Here is a 16749-nt window from a genome sequence, read left to right on the forward strand (position 1 = left end):
CTTATATCTTGTGAGATTGAAAATATATGCATCTGGCCAAAGTTCATGAAAAACAAAACAGGAGGCACAGGCTGTGAAAAATGAAACAAATATTTAAGAAGTCATTCAAGATCCAACAAGTGTACGTGGTTATGAAATTCACAAAATGCAAGGTTAGACCAATATTTAGGCATTTGTTTTGGGTCATTCGATCTACCCAGTGTTGGGCACCATACCTATATGGTAAAATTCAAAAAGGATGCAAATTGATGTGCACATTAAGTAAACATTGAATTGAAATTAACACAAACTCCTCAGTGCATAGCTTGCAGTATAGTCAGTTGCCATTCTAAGTCCTTTGCTTTGTACTATAGTGTCTTTATTATTGACCTGAACACTGAGGCAAACATGTCTCAAAAGAAACTGTAGATGCAAAAACCCCTCCACCACCAGATTGAAACTAAGCAGTGTTTGAAGGAAACGCAATGAGCTTTTGTTGTAATCTTCCTCACCACCAACCCCAAATCAAAAAAAATTGTGGGAAACAGCGAAAGTGACAAGAAGCATTCTTTGTGTCGAAGCTTTTTTATTTCTTTTAATCAATAAAGATAGAAAACAAAAAAACAATATTAACAAGCACGTGAATTTGTATCAAAGGACAGGTTTTAAAAACAGCTTGTTTGACTCCAGCATACAGTAATAAAATAGGTTCCAAAACATTTGAGAGACAGCACACAATATAAAGAGAGATTCTTAGAATAATGGTAGGTTTCAGAAGGTGTTGCACTAATTTTACCCAAGTCATTGAATAAGTGTCGAAGATTTGACAGAGCATTTTCATACACCATAGTTATTCCACGTCAGTATAAATTCAATGCCAGCTGAAGGGGCATCCGTACGGATTATGTTGTATAAATAAATATGATTTTGCTTCCTTGTTTCTGTTAAAATGGTGTCCACTAATCTTTCTTTCAAAACCCCCAAAGCTTCCTCTCTTGATTGGCTTGCCTCTATAACCACCATCCTAGAATCAGGGCTTCAAATCGAACCTGCACTTAAGAAAATTGCTCCCCTATTTTACATTGGTTTCCATTAAAAGCTCCTAGGAATTAGTCCCATCAACTCGTACACGCGATGGATATAAAAATCTGCAATCAGCACATCTGGCTTGGTTGTGTAACTCAAACTGAAGTACTGTCAACTTACCACGTTAACATAAGTGAAGATTACACTTGAACTGAAGCACAAGTTGACAGTGGCCTATTTCTGGAACTGTAATTGTCACCTCCCCTCCTTGGGAAACAAGTTTCAGGTGTGCCCCACAAACAGGTCAAGACAGCAAGCTTTTAAAAAAAAAGGTCCATTTCTCAAAAAAAAGACTAAGCAATAATTTATTGCCCTTTCTCCCATAAGGAGCAGCCCAACAGATTCTAGACAGTGCTAACATCCTCAAAAATAGGAAGTCAGAAATCAGAACAGAGGTTTAAAGTCAGATGTGTTTCAATTTCCAGACCACCACAAGATCAGAAAAAATATCTGTGAAGTTAACTATTTCTGGACTTCTTCAAAGCCAGTATGGTTTCAGACCCGTCGGACATATTAAATCCTGCATGCAGTTTTAATATCTTTGCTGCTTGCTGCTGTCACTTATGGAATGAGTTGCAAGCTGCTTCAATTCTTCTGGGTTCCCTAAAAGACAGTTTGCCTTTTCTTTAATTGAAGAGCCATGACTCGAGGGTAGTAAATTTTAAATGTAGATACACATTAACACCATAACTTGTAAAGGTTCCTGTGAACAACATTCAATATTATCACTGGCAGCTACACCATTTAGCTTACATAAATAGACCAAAGCACGTCAGAAATGCAAAAACTAAGCTTCACATTATTTGATTGTGCACTTCTGAAAATGCTCCCAAAGACTTAAAACAAGTGCCCAAAGACACGCAGCCTTCAACTCCTATGGAACACCATCTTTCAAAAATTGATGTGTCAGGATAAACAGGCTAAATACAAATGAGCCATCAATTCGGCCATGATGTTTGTACTTTATTTTCAGTGAACTTTCTTTTGTAATAAAGAAGGTTTAAAAGCATAAGGGATATCAGTTATGTAGAGGAAAGTTAGTCTTCCAGATATATTTTCCCAAGTTCCCAAGCTGAGGTAATGAAAACATTCTGACACACTAGCCACAAACCAAGTCCCATCATCCTCAAAGTAGTGCAGAGATTTCTACTTCCCACATCACCTCCGCTCTCCTCTGGGTCGTCACTAAGACGAGACTTTGTCAAAGATCAAATTTTCCACCAGCCAACACTAGTAGCCTAAGTTAAACCATTTTATGAAATAACAAAACCTGATAAGACTTTTGTTAATAGTATTTCCAGAGTCAAAACATGTTAGGGTTGGGGCAAATAATTCATAGCAATCATCAAATGCCTGGGAAGTTATGAAAAGCTCAAACAAAGTCAAAACTGAATCCAGATCATTATTTAGTGGGAAAAATAATTAACACAGTGAGTAATGGCTGCTTTGGCTCTTTCACTAGGTTATATAACATTTTTGAAAATAAGAACGTGAAAAAGAGTACACACCAATGGGGAGTTAAATTGAAAAGTCCTGTAGAATTTTAAACAAAAATCTCCTGTTGATTTCTGCTGACCCTGCCTGTGGCCTCTCAGAGTGAGATTGCCCAATTAGTGCCAGTCAAATTACAGCCAGTTTTGTACTGTGGACATGTGTCCACTGGGAACAAGATCCACACCATCCCCCCTCAACCAAACTAGCTTCCCCTTCACAGTCACCCTGAAGAGACCTCCAGTCTGCCTGTCTGAGCTGGATTGAAATGCAGGTTTGTGCAACCACAAAGGTCAACATTTTGTTCGTTCTACTCCACTGCACAACTCAAACCTCTTCCCTTTTGCGCTCCTGAGGTCATACAAGGTCAGATTTAGTGTCAGACATGATTGACAGCGAATTGTCTCAGATTCTGTTTAAATTATTTGCCCGGGATCAAGGTCAGGCTTTGTATTTTTCTTTAGATGCACTAACAAGCAGCAAAACTGCTCAGAACTGCCTGCACGACGCAGAACAGTTCGGTTTGTGACAAAGCACAACTCACATTTTCGCACTTCTTACATTCTCTGAAAAACCTAAATGACTGTTTAAAAAAAAGTCATTAATATCAAATGTTTATAAACTCAGTAGATTTAGAAGTTGTTGAAATTGTCACATACTACATTATTTTATTGCAAGAGAAACACAAGGACACTAACATGGAAATTAGCTAATCTTACAAAAGCCACAAGGGAACCCTGGGAAATAAGCCCAAGTAGCCAAAAGCTACACATAATGACAGTGCACGGCGAAGTTATTAACCACTAAGAGTACTGAATTCTCCTTTCTCAAATTTTTGAAATGCATCTGTGTGGTTCTGTGACTGCCCTTGGTCAGCAAAACTCCACTTTGTGATGATCTTGCAAATTGCTGCTGGAATCCCTCGTTGTTTTGGCCATGAGCATGATCGATGGTGGTCGGGAGGTGATCAGGGACATGAGGAGCAAAATATCTTGCTCAGCAAAGTAAAATTCGAGCTGCCAAAGTGTCTGTTTCTGCAGTAAAGCTTTCAACTTTTCATTTCATAGACACAGTCAAGTTTGAAAATCGTCAGTAAAGCATTATTTCTCTGTAAACTCATACTTTCCTAGCACTGCACCCATATCAGCCAACCTAATCATGTAATGCAAAAGCCCCTTGTGGTGGTGTCGCTAGCATTTGCCAACATGGAATCTTATATTAAGAACACTCCCAGAATGTTTTATTTTAAAAATCTGAATTGCATGCATCACTAAAGAAACCACAACTGGGGTCTGTGCCAACACGATTTTGGTGACTGAAGATATTGCTGAACATTTTATATTTGTAGTTGGGATGCTGCTTGAATACTTTTATTGTCTTCGCTGTTTTAAAGCATGCTCCTTCCCAGTTTCTACTTGGACTGAACAACGTACTGTTACAAATATCCTGAAGTAACCCAAATTCTCTTTTTTTTTTCCCCAATCGTATAAGGCACCTTCTTTCACTTGCTGCTGTCTTCAGTCTGTTCCGTGCACTTCTCAGCAGGCTTCACCTCACGCTCAACCATAGGATCACTGAGCTCAGTTGCTAAATGTTGCAAGGCTTTCATCATCTCTCAAATTAACCTGATCTGATCCAAAACTTGGACAAGCAGGTCCATCAGGGACAGAGATCCAGGAATCCAAACCAACTAACATTGGATACTGCTTTCTGCCCCTACTGAAGCCTCAGCTGCAACTCCCCAGATATCCCGAGACCTCCTAGATTTGACAGCATGATATACATGGCAGTGACACTGTCTATCAAGCCAATTGGACATAGCTTGGTGGAATTAAACATCAGGTAAACCAAATGAGAGTTTTGATTTAGGCATCAAAAATCTCCAGTACTCTTAGGGCTAAATGTATTGTGCTGGCACATTCACTTGTCCCAACACAGCAAGAAACAAAAGCATCTTCAATTCGTCCTGGAAAAATATCCAAGGCTTCTGACAGCAATTAACTTATGCTCCCAGAGAGTATCATGACCATATACCTCTAAACATTTCCTTCAACTCTTTCTTGTGGTCTTCTAGTGATGTTAATTTAGAAATTCTTTTGATTTTTTTTGAAGAAAACATTTCAGAAAGAAAATACTAATTTGATCACAATAGTTAGTTGCTTACCCCCACCTACCCCTCACATAGCATACATTATTTGAGGATACAGCAGATTACAAAACATCCAATGTTTAAAGTGGCACCAAGGTCCTCAAGAGTTTGTGGAATGATAGTCCAGAGACGAGGTAGGGTACTTGTTTGGTACAGAAATGATACCCAGCAGAATTGGCCTGTATCCTTTACAGCCTTGGTCCCACTGTAAATAAAACAAAATAAAATGAAATTTATTAGAATTTGCCTGAACATCATAACACAATTCTGGTCCATGGTGAGGAGTAATATGCATGGACTAGATTAATAAGTGGAAGAAACTGAGCTATTTGGACACTTTGGATTAAAGAAAGATCTTTAAATCACTATTTCTTGGAAATGAAGTCAACACCTTAATGTGTGCTATGATCAACTTGCTGATTACATAAAATCAAACTACTTTGGAAAAAGAAAAACAAGTCTTTTCAGGAGACAAGAGATGATTTGACTGAACTTCTGCAAAAGCTGTCTTTTGAACAGATTATGGGGATCTCTCTGCTGATGGTTGTTTAGCAATCCTTTCTGGATTTGATTTGGGTGTTCAGAAAACTAGGTAAGCATAAAGGAAGAAAATCCAGAACCCTCTTCGCAGACTTGGAAATATGACAGTGTTGAACTATGACAAGTTTCCAAATCTTGGGCCCAGCTTGATTTTCATCCAAGCCAAAGATCCTCCCCATCTGTCTATCGGTGTCAGTAATCTGACTTTGTCAACAAGAAACACAGTGGGTTATGAGTTTTCATCCAATCATTTATTATAAGCAAAAGGTCATCTCTGCACAGTTTGTTGGATTGTGTTGCATGATTATGTCTATTTTGGAGTAAAAGGAGAGCATTTGTAATTCAATTTAGATGCTAGCCACTTCATTTTGGAGGGAGCTTTGCTTTCTAAAAACAGATTAAGTCCATTTAAAAAGCATGGTGTAAGTTTGTGCATTCAAGACAGTAAAAGAAAAATTGAAGTTGGCCATTTTGGTGATTCAAACGGAACACTTATACTGATGGTGCAACTGGTGATTGTCAGCCTGTCATTATTTTCCTTTTTCCAACAGAGTTAATCCCAAAACACATGATCAATAGCTGCAATATCCTTCTGGGTAGGGTAGAGTATCAATGCTCGCAGGAACTGTTGGGCTAAGTGGCTCTTTTCTGTGTTGTGTATTCGATGAAAGAGAATAAAATATCCATACATTTTTCTGAATGGAATAGCAAAGCAATGAAGGGCCTTACTCATCTGTAATTACCCTGTGAAACTAAGTCCAAGTTTCTGCGAAATGCAGGCACAAATCATAATTTGTTCAAAGCGCAATGCACAAACCCATTAAGCAATGCTTGTAAAACAAGGAGCCACCTTTTCATACCCTGTATAAATGTAATTACTTAATCACGTTTGCAAATCTCACTGTGTTGCTGAGCCAAACTATCAGAAGGATATATCAGCACTTGGTGAAGCAGTCTAAAGTCCCTGTGAATACACTTCCAAATCAAACAATGGAACAGTGAGTGGGCTGAATGTTAAGAAAAACCTAGAACAGCAGACTTCAACACAATCACGCTGAAAACAGATTAGACAGAATTAGTGGTGTTAAACTGAGTCATTGCAACACATGAGAAAATATTACGGAGCCAGCTGCAACTTAAAACAAATTTAAAAGCAGCACGCAAAGGAATTCATGTTCTGCAGGTGTGCTAATCGCTTTCTCTGCCTATGTGCGAATAGGGCGAAAGCACATCTGATGCATCTCTACAAGTTTTTTCCATAAAACACTTTTGTACTCCATGTCTCTTCCCTCAATCCCTCATCTTATCACCATACATCAAATCCTTTCATGGAAAAGGTCTGCATCAACATTCAATGCTACTTCCAAGCTTCAGGCTATACAGATTCCCCCAAGCCCAGCCTCAACCTAAACAGAAGGCCAAGTAGTGCACCTGACAGTTGGACACAAAGATCCCCAAGGCACGTGAACTAATAATCTTGGAGAATGGAGCTGCAACAGGATTTCACCAGTCTTAAAATTAACCTTATAAACTGCAGATGCTCTAGATCAGAAACTAGAACTGAAGTTGCTGGAAAAGCTCGGCAGATCCAGCAGCATCTGTGAAGAGAAATCAGAGTTAACGTTTCTGGTCCGGTGACCCTTCCTCAGACCCGAAACGTTAACTCTGATTTCACTTTGCAGATGCTGCCAGACCAGCTGAGCCTTTCCAGCAACTTCGATTCTTGCTTAAAATAAACTTTATAATTCCAAGACCCAATCACCAACCCAGCACAAGCTGATGGGCTACAAGCCTGGCATCTCACACAGTAACATGGGCTTTTGAGATTCCAAAATGTGATCAGTGACTGATTTCACAGCACCACAACACAAACATCTAAGCTGTGTCATTCAGGGGTCACAAAAATGACACTGCCAGCAGCAGAGTATGCCCTTCTGATTCTGGGGGCTAAGGTTGAACACTGGGGAGAAGGAAGCAGAAATATGAGTAAACAAAAAGAACATGTGTTTACTTGCCCATAGAAAAACTGAAGTTGAGAGACAATAGGCAAATACTGCTTGTATCTATCACTTTATTAAACTCAAAAGTGGTTTGGGTATAGAAATCCAAATTTCTGGTCATTCAGATTTCAAACAGGGTACAGGTTCTATATTGTAGATCGAAGCTAGTGTGAAATCTCATCTCATTGAGGCACATTTTAAGTACTTGAATTTTTCTTTTCACTGTTGTACACTGAAGACGCTTGCTTTTCTTCCCCCTAATTACCAGCCTGAACAATTTATAACAATCAAGATAAATGGAATTTGACAACAGATGAAACGAAACGGATTCTGTTTTGTATCGCTTCTATACTATATCAAGTGGCTTTTCAAAAATCCGTGGGAGAGATACTCCATATTTGATCATGAAATGACAGGTTGATGTTGGCAATGTTCCATGATCATGGAGCTTCCGGGATCTTTAATGAGAAATTAGTATCCTACGTGTTGCTGCTTCAGACAGAGATGTGACCACAGTCCAGCAAGTTCATACCTTAGCTTCTCTGCACATCATCTTCCACTGCTGAAATTTCTGTCTTCATAAATGGAGATCTCAATCTGTCGAATCAGAGTTAAGTACAAAACATGCAATTCAAAGCATCTCTGACATGGTGTAACACATTTCCTTTGCAGACATTTGTGTAAATACATAAACACATGACAATTTGTTGGTAAAGATATGAATGAACTTTGTCATTTAATCAGTATATGCTAGCCCTGGTTCAGACCATAATTCTAGCTTTTCTACTTGTCCTAACCACAGACCTCAAAAGACAACTAATTGCTTGCTACCTCCCTAAAACATAAATGATAAGGATAATTGATTTAAAGAACGGCCGAATCTATTCTCCGCTCTCAGAAGTTATGTGCACCAATTAAGTGTTAATGATACAAATCAGCAATTCAGTGCCTGATCAATGATTAGGTGCAGTTTCAATACTTTCTCAGCAAGAACACAAAAAACATCCCAGGGCCCTAACAATGACAATGATCACTTGAGGATGCTGGGTGAGGACTGAAGTCTTTGACAATGGAATTCCCCATTGATCCAAACAGAAAAACCATTTGAATGAAGCATCAAGGACTGCAGATACAAGGTGAACTACCTGCCAATTCATTCAGTACCTCAACAGGTTGGCAAAAGTGAAATGCTAACAAATAAATGCACTCCACATAAATTAGTGTAACTGTGACCACAGACATTTCCTGCAGAGTGCGATTCTTCAGATTATCAAGCATTTTTCAAATATTGAAGGACAACAGACATTCAAAAATAAAATTTGGATGTCAACAAAACTTTACCCAGAAAATTATAATTGATTCAATTATGCTTTTTTCACAAACTTAAAAAAGCCAGTAAATATGAGACTGCCTGGGAATACCAGATGCAGAATGCATCTCCTCCTCGCTCTTGTAGCACTGTGGTAGTCTCCCTAGCTCTGAACCAGGAAGACTGGGTTCAACTCCCACATGATCCAGTGGTGTGTCATAATCTCTGTGAAAAGACTGATTAGTAAATATCCAACTGCTCAGTTGGCTGTAGAATGTACCGATTAAGAGAAAGAGCCCCAAGTCGAGTCTGATTTCCTAAGCAGTTTTGCATTTGTATGCTTCTTACTGACAGCTGCAAATAGTGGGTAACCCATGTGGTTAGGCCAAAGTAACTGACAAAATCCTGTGCTCTTCACTGCAGATAGAAATAAAGCCAACAAACACACAACTACAGAAGTTATGACAGCGAGGAGGAGAGACAGAGCGAGGAGGAGAGAGATCATATTTCAAACCAAACACTGTCCACAAGGTAAAACTTGAATTCTGGTGTCACTCTACAGATGCTCACAAATCTGCTTTAAAATGAGCATGACTAAGAGCAAATAAGTGAAGTCAACGGACACAAAATTAGGTAGTTTCAGGTAAGGAGATACTCGTAAACTTAAGCTTCTAGCAAGAAACATGTACTAACCCTCTCCAAACCTGTGCAAACACAATTAACTCCAGATGCAGAACAAAACTAACTCAAAGGATATATCATCACTTTTTAAAGTCTGCAGACAATTGCCTCTGAACTTGCCTTTTAAGTTGTGCTGATAAAAGCATTAGGTCACAATGGAAAACAGGCAGACTAACTGAGTGGATGAAACAATGGCATTTGAGAAAAATGGCAAGATCTTTCAATCAATAAACGCAAGGTCAACAATTTTCCTAATTGGTGAGACATCAGAAATTATTCACAAGCCAAGGGATTTAGCTCACCATGTACACAACTTGCAATGATAAGCAGTCATTAAACTTGTGAGCATCAAGTTGAGCTTTAGGTTTTGCATCTTGGAATGGTACAGATTTTGCAGCAGTGTAATGAGGTGGAAGGGTCAAATGTGACACCAATTCTGATTGATTTTACATTTGGTGTGCACAAAAGCAACCTAATCAAAATCTCCAACATGACCTTAAGACTCTAAGGGAGACAACACATGCAGAAGAAAAATCAGATGAACTTATTCCAATAAAAAAAAACCTAAACCAAGTGTGAATTTCTCTTCTCCATTCAGCCTTTCCGCATTAGTTACCTCACTGTCAACCAGAGACGAAACTGGGTTCCTAATGATATAATTAAAGTGCAAAAGAATAGCATGTAAAGCCTTCTACAACACATCAAATTCAAGAACAACACAGGCATTTAGATGGTACTCTTTCCACAAACTCAAACACTTCACAACCATATTTTTTTTAAGTTCTTCAAACTTTTGTAATGCTGGATAAACATCAGTCAATTTGCACCAAATCAAGTCCCAAAATAACATTGTATTAAGGACCAGATCATTTCTTTTCTAGCTGCTATTGTAGGGATGAATTTAGGCCTGGACACCAGGAAGGCCGTTTTAAATGGGTCCATTTCATTTTGTTTAGTTTTGAAGTAGGAACAGACGGGACCTCCCTTTTGAAAACTGACACCTCTGACAATGCAGCATTGAAATTCCCAAATCCCTGGATCTTCTAACTCAAGCAAAACTGTGACCTACCAAGCCATGGCTAACAATCTAAACGAAAGGAAGGGTACTTTTTTCCCCACTTCCATTGACAGCTGATCACAATTCAAGCAAAGTTGAGACCTGAATGCCCGAGGTGCAAAGCTCTCCCATTTTTATGAAACGCACCTACATCAATAAAATGCCACCATCAATTACATCAGCCCATTACCCTCAAGAGGTTCTTCTTGCAAATTGCTCAGCTTTTCAGCTAGTTTCTCATTCCTCCTGTATCCGTTGTGCTGTACACGCCCATAACTCAAAACACACCAAGTGAAAGAGCAGAGACCATGAAATTGCTGTGGTATTTTAGTTAAATATTAAATAAATACAATGTGTTGAATGTGTCCCAAGCATCAATCAGCCTGTGCTAACATCTGTGTGACATACACACGCACATACAACACATTTTCATATTCTGACAGCATAAGGCAAACATTTGAATCTAAACCACAAGATGATCCAATTGCTTCAGTCACTTTTCTAACCGTGTCTAATTCAAGTCCAAGAAAATTGAAATTAAAATCCCTGTAGTTACAGGCACATTGCCATAAGTAATTGGCATATCTCAACAAGACCAGCAGGGGCTGCAGAGGTAACTAACCATAGTAAATGCAACAAGTCCATTTCACCAACAATATTTAAAACCACTTACAAAAATCTGCCATTTACAAAAAAAAAAAACGACTAACCTAGATTCTCAGAGGATAAGTCTGAGAATTGAACATTCCTGAACTACAGAGCTTACGAAAGGTCCACTGGGCTGATCACAACCGAGGCTTCACTGCAGCAGACAAAGTAAATGAGTACGAACTTTCTGAAGACAATCAGACTTAACAGTCTTATGTTAACATACAGGACAAAAAATGGTTATTTGAGAAACATCCAGAAGACTTGCTAGCAACTTCACAGAAGTCCAGAGTTTCAGTAATCATCCCCACAAGAGAGTTTTTTTTGAGAGTTGAGCACAGGGGGCAGCAATTTGCTTTTCAAAGTTAGTGAATGGGAAGCTCTTATCTACAACCACGCGAAGACCCTGCAACTCAGAAATCAAAGAGTGATGCCCCCCCTCACTCAGAAACCTCTCTTCAACCATTCCTTTGGTTTCATGCCTTAATTTCTACCCACGTCCTTATTTCATATCAAAAGAAAGGGGTCTCAAAGAGAAAATCCTTCTTCAGGAAAGGAGCAATAAGTTAATAAGTAGTTTCATTGCAGTGCGTGAACACTTTCAAACCAAGGAATTCCAAAAAAAAGGTTAATTTTTTATTATGTTCTCAGGTTTTTAAAGTTACCTTTGGAACATGAATGAAGCAAAGGTACAATTTTAAAAACAACGCTGCTCTTCAGATGGAGGCCAAAACAAGTCACACTTGCTTGTACCTGAGGAACTCTTCCCTAAAACTCACTGTGGGGTATGACAGAAAATGACAGTGAGTTCCATCCCTCTAACACGGTGTTCCTTTTGTAGTACAAAGGCAGTCCATTCACACACTGTAGACAATTGCCTCTTCAATCTAAACATGGAAATCATACATCAGCATAAAAGTGCTCATCTCTGTGCTTCTTTTTACTATAATGATAACGTGACACAGATGGCACAAGCTCTGAGAAAATGACTGATTGTTTTCATTAAGATTGTCAGCACCAAAATAGACAACTGAATTTCATAATGGCTTTTCTGCTTTCTTTAGCGTTGTAGGATTTCCTGGCAGAGTTTTAAAACATTACGTTGAGTCAAGTACAATTCAATTATTACTGAATCCCAGTGGGGTCTAAACTTCTTGCACGACGTTTCATCTGACAGCAATAGCAGTGAGCCCTGTCACTGAACTACATGATCATTTTTAACTCAGGCTGAGTCCCAGAATCCCAGCATTGCACGAATACACCCGCATCCATGAGAGACGAGTGCCACTCTGAATTAATATCCATCAAGAGGATGGACAACAATGTTCGAGAAACAATACATGGTAAAAATCAGGCACCATGGGGGGGGGGGCTTAGCACAAAACTTACATTTTAATCAGGAATCACCCAATGACATTGCAGATCATGGAATACAGACGACCTGCTGAGATCTCCTGTGGTACTTAATGATGCGACTCTGTCTAACAATCGATTCAGAAACCTCAAGAGGGCTTAAATTCAGTTCAGAAGAGCAATTGCAGATAGCTATGCTTTACCACTCGCTTAATCAAAGCAGGGCATCATGAAATTCCCAGACAGGAAGCCAACATTCACACAAGACTACGGTATATTCCACTTATTATCATGAGTACACATACATTTAGCACAACTATTGCTAATTTTATAATTGAGGTTGATCGTTTTTCCATCACATTTACCAGAAGGACTCTCACAGTTCAAGTGATCAAACCAGACAAATGCTTCGATAAGTTTCTGACCACTTATCACACCAAGACTGCTTGTCATTGTAGCAGGTGGTCTGACTGAGCTTTAACTTATAAATAGGTCATTGTATTCAGGCACATTGAAAGGAATTTGATAACTTATTACTTACAGGGTGCCAACAAAGTAATCGACTTAGATTCCCAAATTAATCTTTCACAAAAAACTTCAACAGTGGTTAAAAACAGAGTAGCCAGGGATTTTCGCGTACAATTGCTTCAATACGTGCCAAATTTTTACAGCCGTGCTTTGTCACTTCAATGAACTTGACAAACATAAGATGAAGTTTCTCTCCTTTCAGAGAGACACTTTATACCTTGGCATGTAGGTCACTGAAGGGTACAAATAAACGAGTTTACTGAAGGCTGAGCTTAGTGAAACCAAGAAAGAAAGGAAGAAACAGGAGCAGTTTCTTTATATTCTCCAAAACATTCAAACTGTTGTTCTGCAATGCAGGATGTGGCAACTGAGTGTCAATGTTTGGGTCAGTAATGCGGAGACCCAGGGTCATTCTTTGTGGTCATGGGGCTGGTGGAATTTAAATCGTCTCAGTGAGGGTGATCACAGAACCACCAGTGACAGGAGTTGAACTCCACTTGGTTCTCACACATGTCCTTCAGGGAAGCAAAGCTGTCATTCTTACCCTGTGATGCCAGGACCACAGCAAGTGAGTGGCCAAGCAGACCATTCAGTTCAAGGACAATTTGGAATGGGCAACAATAGTCAGCCATGAAATCAATGCCCACATCCCAGAAAAGATAAAGAAAGAAAATCCAAGACAAGAACAAAAGCACCTTAATGTCCACAAGAAACAGGATCAGTCCCTCAAACCGTTAACATTCAGTAACTAAACTACCACCTCAATTCCACTTTCCCAATGATTACAAATTTGGGACAATTCCCATTTTGAATATACTGCAATATATTTTCAAAGATCCATAACACTCTGAGTGAACATATTTTTCACATCTCAGTGTTAAAAGGCTAAAATTTGATCATTAGATGACTGGTCATTAACCAAAGACTATTTAAGCTGGGCAGACAGCACACTCCACAATAGCGAGGTGGATCAAGCAGGGTGTTCATCTGCTCTCTCAAGAAAACAGTAACTAATGCACAGGGGTTCAACTGGGGAAAATAAGATTTGGAGCAATTAACATGACTTTTGAACTGCTGAAATAACAAAACCAGATACATTCTGTATTCACAAAATTCTAGAGATGATTTTCAGAAGAAAACTTTCAACTTTCTCCAGATCACGTTCAAGACGGAGTAGAACGCTTGAACTGAAGTTAAAATTACAGCAGGAGAGGCAATATTTTTGAGTTCACAACATGCTGGAGGCAGCTTTGTTACAATATTATGAAGCTAAAAATCACACAACACCAGATTATAGTCCAACAGGTTTATTTGGAAGTACAGTAAAACCCCAATTATCTGAACAAGATCTCAAGGTCCTGTAAAAATGCTATCCATTTCCTGAACAATCCGTGATCAAACTCTCAGTTCTGAAGAAAATACTCTCCGCCCGTCTATTTCAGATAATCGAGGTTGTTCTGTATAGCTTTTACAGCGCTGATCCCTCATCAGGTACAAGTCTATAGGATAAATTTGCATTTGCAGAATTGTAATTGCGCATTCTATTTTGGTCAAAAAACACACAATCTGCAGGCAGTCTATCCATGTAACATTTTATAAATTCCTACTTTAGAAATAGAACCAGTCCGACTCAACATTGGGATACAGACAGACTCTAACCTCATGTTTTTGATGCATTGTCTGAGCTGAGAGGTCACTTATTTTTTTGTAAAACCTTAAGTTATCTTGAGAATGTGACTTCGAAGTAGTTCTGGGATTTACACAATAATGAACTGAAACCTGGAATCCATTCTAAAGATGGGAGACTTAACAGCAATCTATGTTTGTTCAATATATCATATTCGTTGCGTGACACTGATCTTTTGCTTTAAATTCTGTGTCTTATCATTCTGCTCCACAGCTAGCTGAAGAAGGAACAGCGCTCCGAAAGCTGGTACTTCCAAATAAACCTGATGGACTATAACCTAGTGTTGGGAGATTTTTAACTTTGTCCACTCCAGTCCAACACCTCCACAAAAATATTATGAAGTCTTGAAGTCTCTTCATATATGGCTACGTGAAGAAGATGGGCAGCATGCAAAGCAGCTAAGCAGATGGATTGAAAAACGGGAGACGTGAAACCAGAGAAAGCAAAAAGGATACAACTCTCAATCCTCTTTCAATTGGATCGACTATAACGAGGCCTCGTGGAGCATAAGTCTTCTCATTCTGTTCCTGGATGTATTTGGCAATCTTTTTCAACACCTGCAGTCAAAATCAAAAGCGGTGATAACATATTAGAGGGCCGATGTCCAGAATTGATTTATTCACATAGATCTCTATAAGCACAATGAATGACCAAACAAAAGTGACCATGCAACACAACTGCAACTACTGACATTTTTATTAATTCTTTCATGAAACGTGGGTTTTGCTGTCAAGCTAGTAACTGTTGCTCATCTTCAAGTCCCTTGAGAAGGCAATAGCAAAAGCATTGGGAACTAAAGACTAAAACAATCAGGAGTGATGTTCTCTCAAATTGTTCAGGATTGGGAAAATGCAAAAACTAGAATCGGGTTCCCAGCAGAGGACAGCATCAGGTGAAGGAAGAAAGAAAACTGCTTAATACAAATCCTGTTGCACATTCTATGTCCAATCATTTGCTCAAAAAAAAAAGTGATTTTCTTTTGTGGTCCAGCTCTATCATCAAACACAAAATATAAAGGACTACACAAATCAACTAATTTAACCCATTTATTTTAGAAATGATGGATACAAAAGGTGGGGCTAATGGACCAAGCATTCACAGCAAACGTTTAAACTTTATTATCTCTTCACTGGTGAAGTAGTGATGGACAGCAAATGATAGAAAAGCAACAGTATCAATTTCTTTCAACTCTCCTCCATATCCTAGATGTGTCAAAAGTGAAACAGAATTGTAGAAATTCTGGTGTGAAAGCAGGCCAATCGGTCCATCATGTCCTCACCAACCCTCCGATACGCCTCCCACCCAGACCCACACCCATCCCTGTAACCCTGCACTTCCCATGGCTAATCTACCTCACCTGCATATTCCAGGACACCATGGACAATTTAGCATGTCCAATCCACCTAACTGCACATCTTTGCACTGTGGAAGGAAATCGACACAGACACAGGGAGAACATGTAAACTTCACACAGACAGTTACCCAAGGGTGAAACCAAACCTGGCTCTCTGGCACTATGAAGCAGCAACGCTAACTACTGAGCTATCTTTAAAATGGTAGAAGCTGGACCATTTTTCAAAATCAATTTGTGATATTCTCGGAGAAGATTATGCCCTGTACACACTCACCAGCTGATAAAGGGAATCTGCATCTCCTATTAAGATCCTGCATATCATTTCACATAATAGGAGATGAGTACCATCAGTCAAGAGCTGCAGCATTCCCAATAATTTTCCAATAACAGTGGAAAACTTATTTTCCATCATGAACCAGAAATTTTAGAAAAAGACAATTTCCATAGATTTCCCATTATAAAAAGAAATGCTTCAGTAACTAACGTTACATTTTCTGGGAAAAACAAAACTTGCATGATAACCAGTAAACTGAGGGACAAGAGAGGTTTTTTTTGAGCACTAGAATGTGAACCGGTTTCACATACAAGAATAGAATATTTCAACTACTGAATGCACTTGAAAACTGCATGCAAAGGCTTTGTTCAAGGCCCGGACCACAGTCACAGACCATCCAACAAACTGATGCAACAAAGCGTGCCCAGAAGTTCTTAAACAGCTATTTTAGTACCACTGACCCACACCATGTGAAGTTAACACAACAAACAAGCCACTGTCTTGGAGCACAACCAGAAGGGTCGGTGAACAACAGATGATAGAAAACACAAACACTAGAACTATATTGCAAGGAGAGAAAACCTGCAGCAGATTAGGCAGAATCTGCAGCGAT

General features: G+C 39.1%; 1 protein-coding gene across 1 annotated transcript in view; it reads right to left on the reverse strand.

Annotated features, from left to right (window-relative positions):
- Nucleotides 1-575: 575 nt before the first annotated feature.
- Nucleotides 576-16749, reverse strand: part of golga7 (golgin A7) — a 30791-nt gene continuing 14617 nt past the window's right edge. Inside the window, exons 4-6 of the mRNA XM_060856373.1 lie at nt 14964-15065; nt 7778-7842; nt 576-4910 (exon numbers count right to left, since the gene is read on the reverse strand). Of these exons, the coding sequence (XP_060712356.1) occupies nt 7795-7842; nt 14964-15065 (150 nt within the window). The 3' untranslated portion in view covers nt 576-4910; nt 7778-7794. The remainder of the gene's footprint in view (nt 4911-7777; nt 7843-14963; nt 15066-16749) is intronic.

Source organism: Hemiscyllium ocellatum, chromosome 48 (assembly GCF_020745735.1).
Source record: "Hemiscyllium ocellatum isolate sHemOce1 chromosome 48, sHemOce1.pat.X.cur, whole genome shotgun sequence".
Taxonomy (NCBI): Eukaryota; Metazoa; Chordata; class Chondrichthyes; order Orectolobiformes; family Hemiscylliidae; genus Hemiscyllium; species Hemiscyllium ocellatum.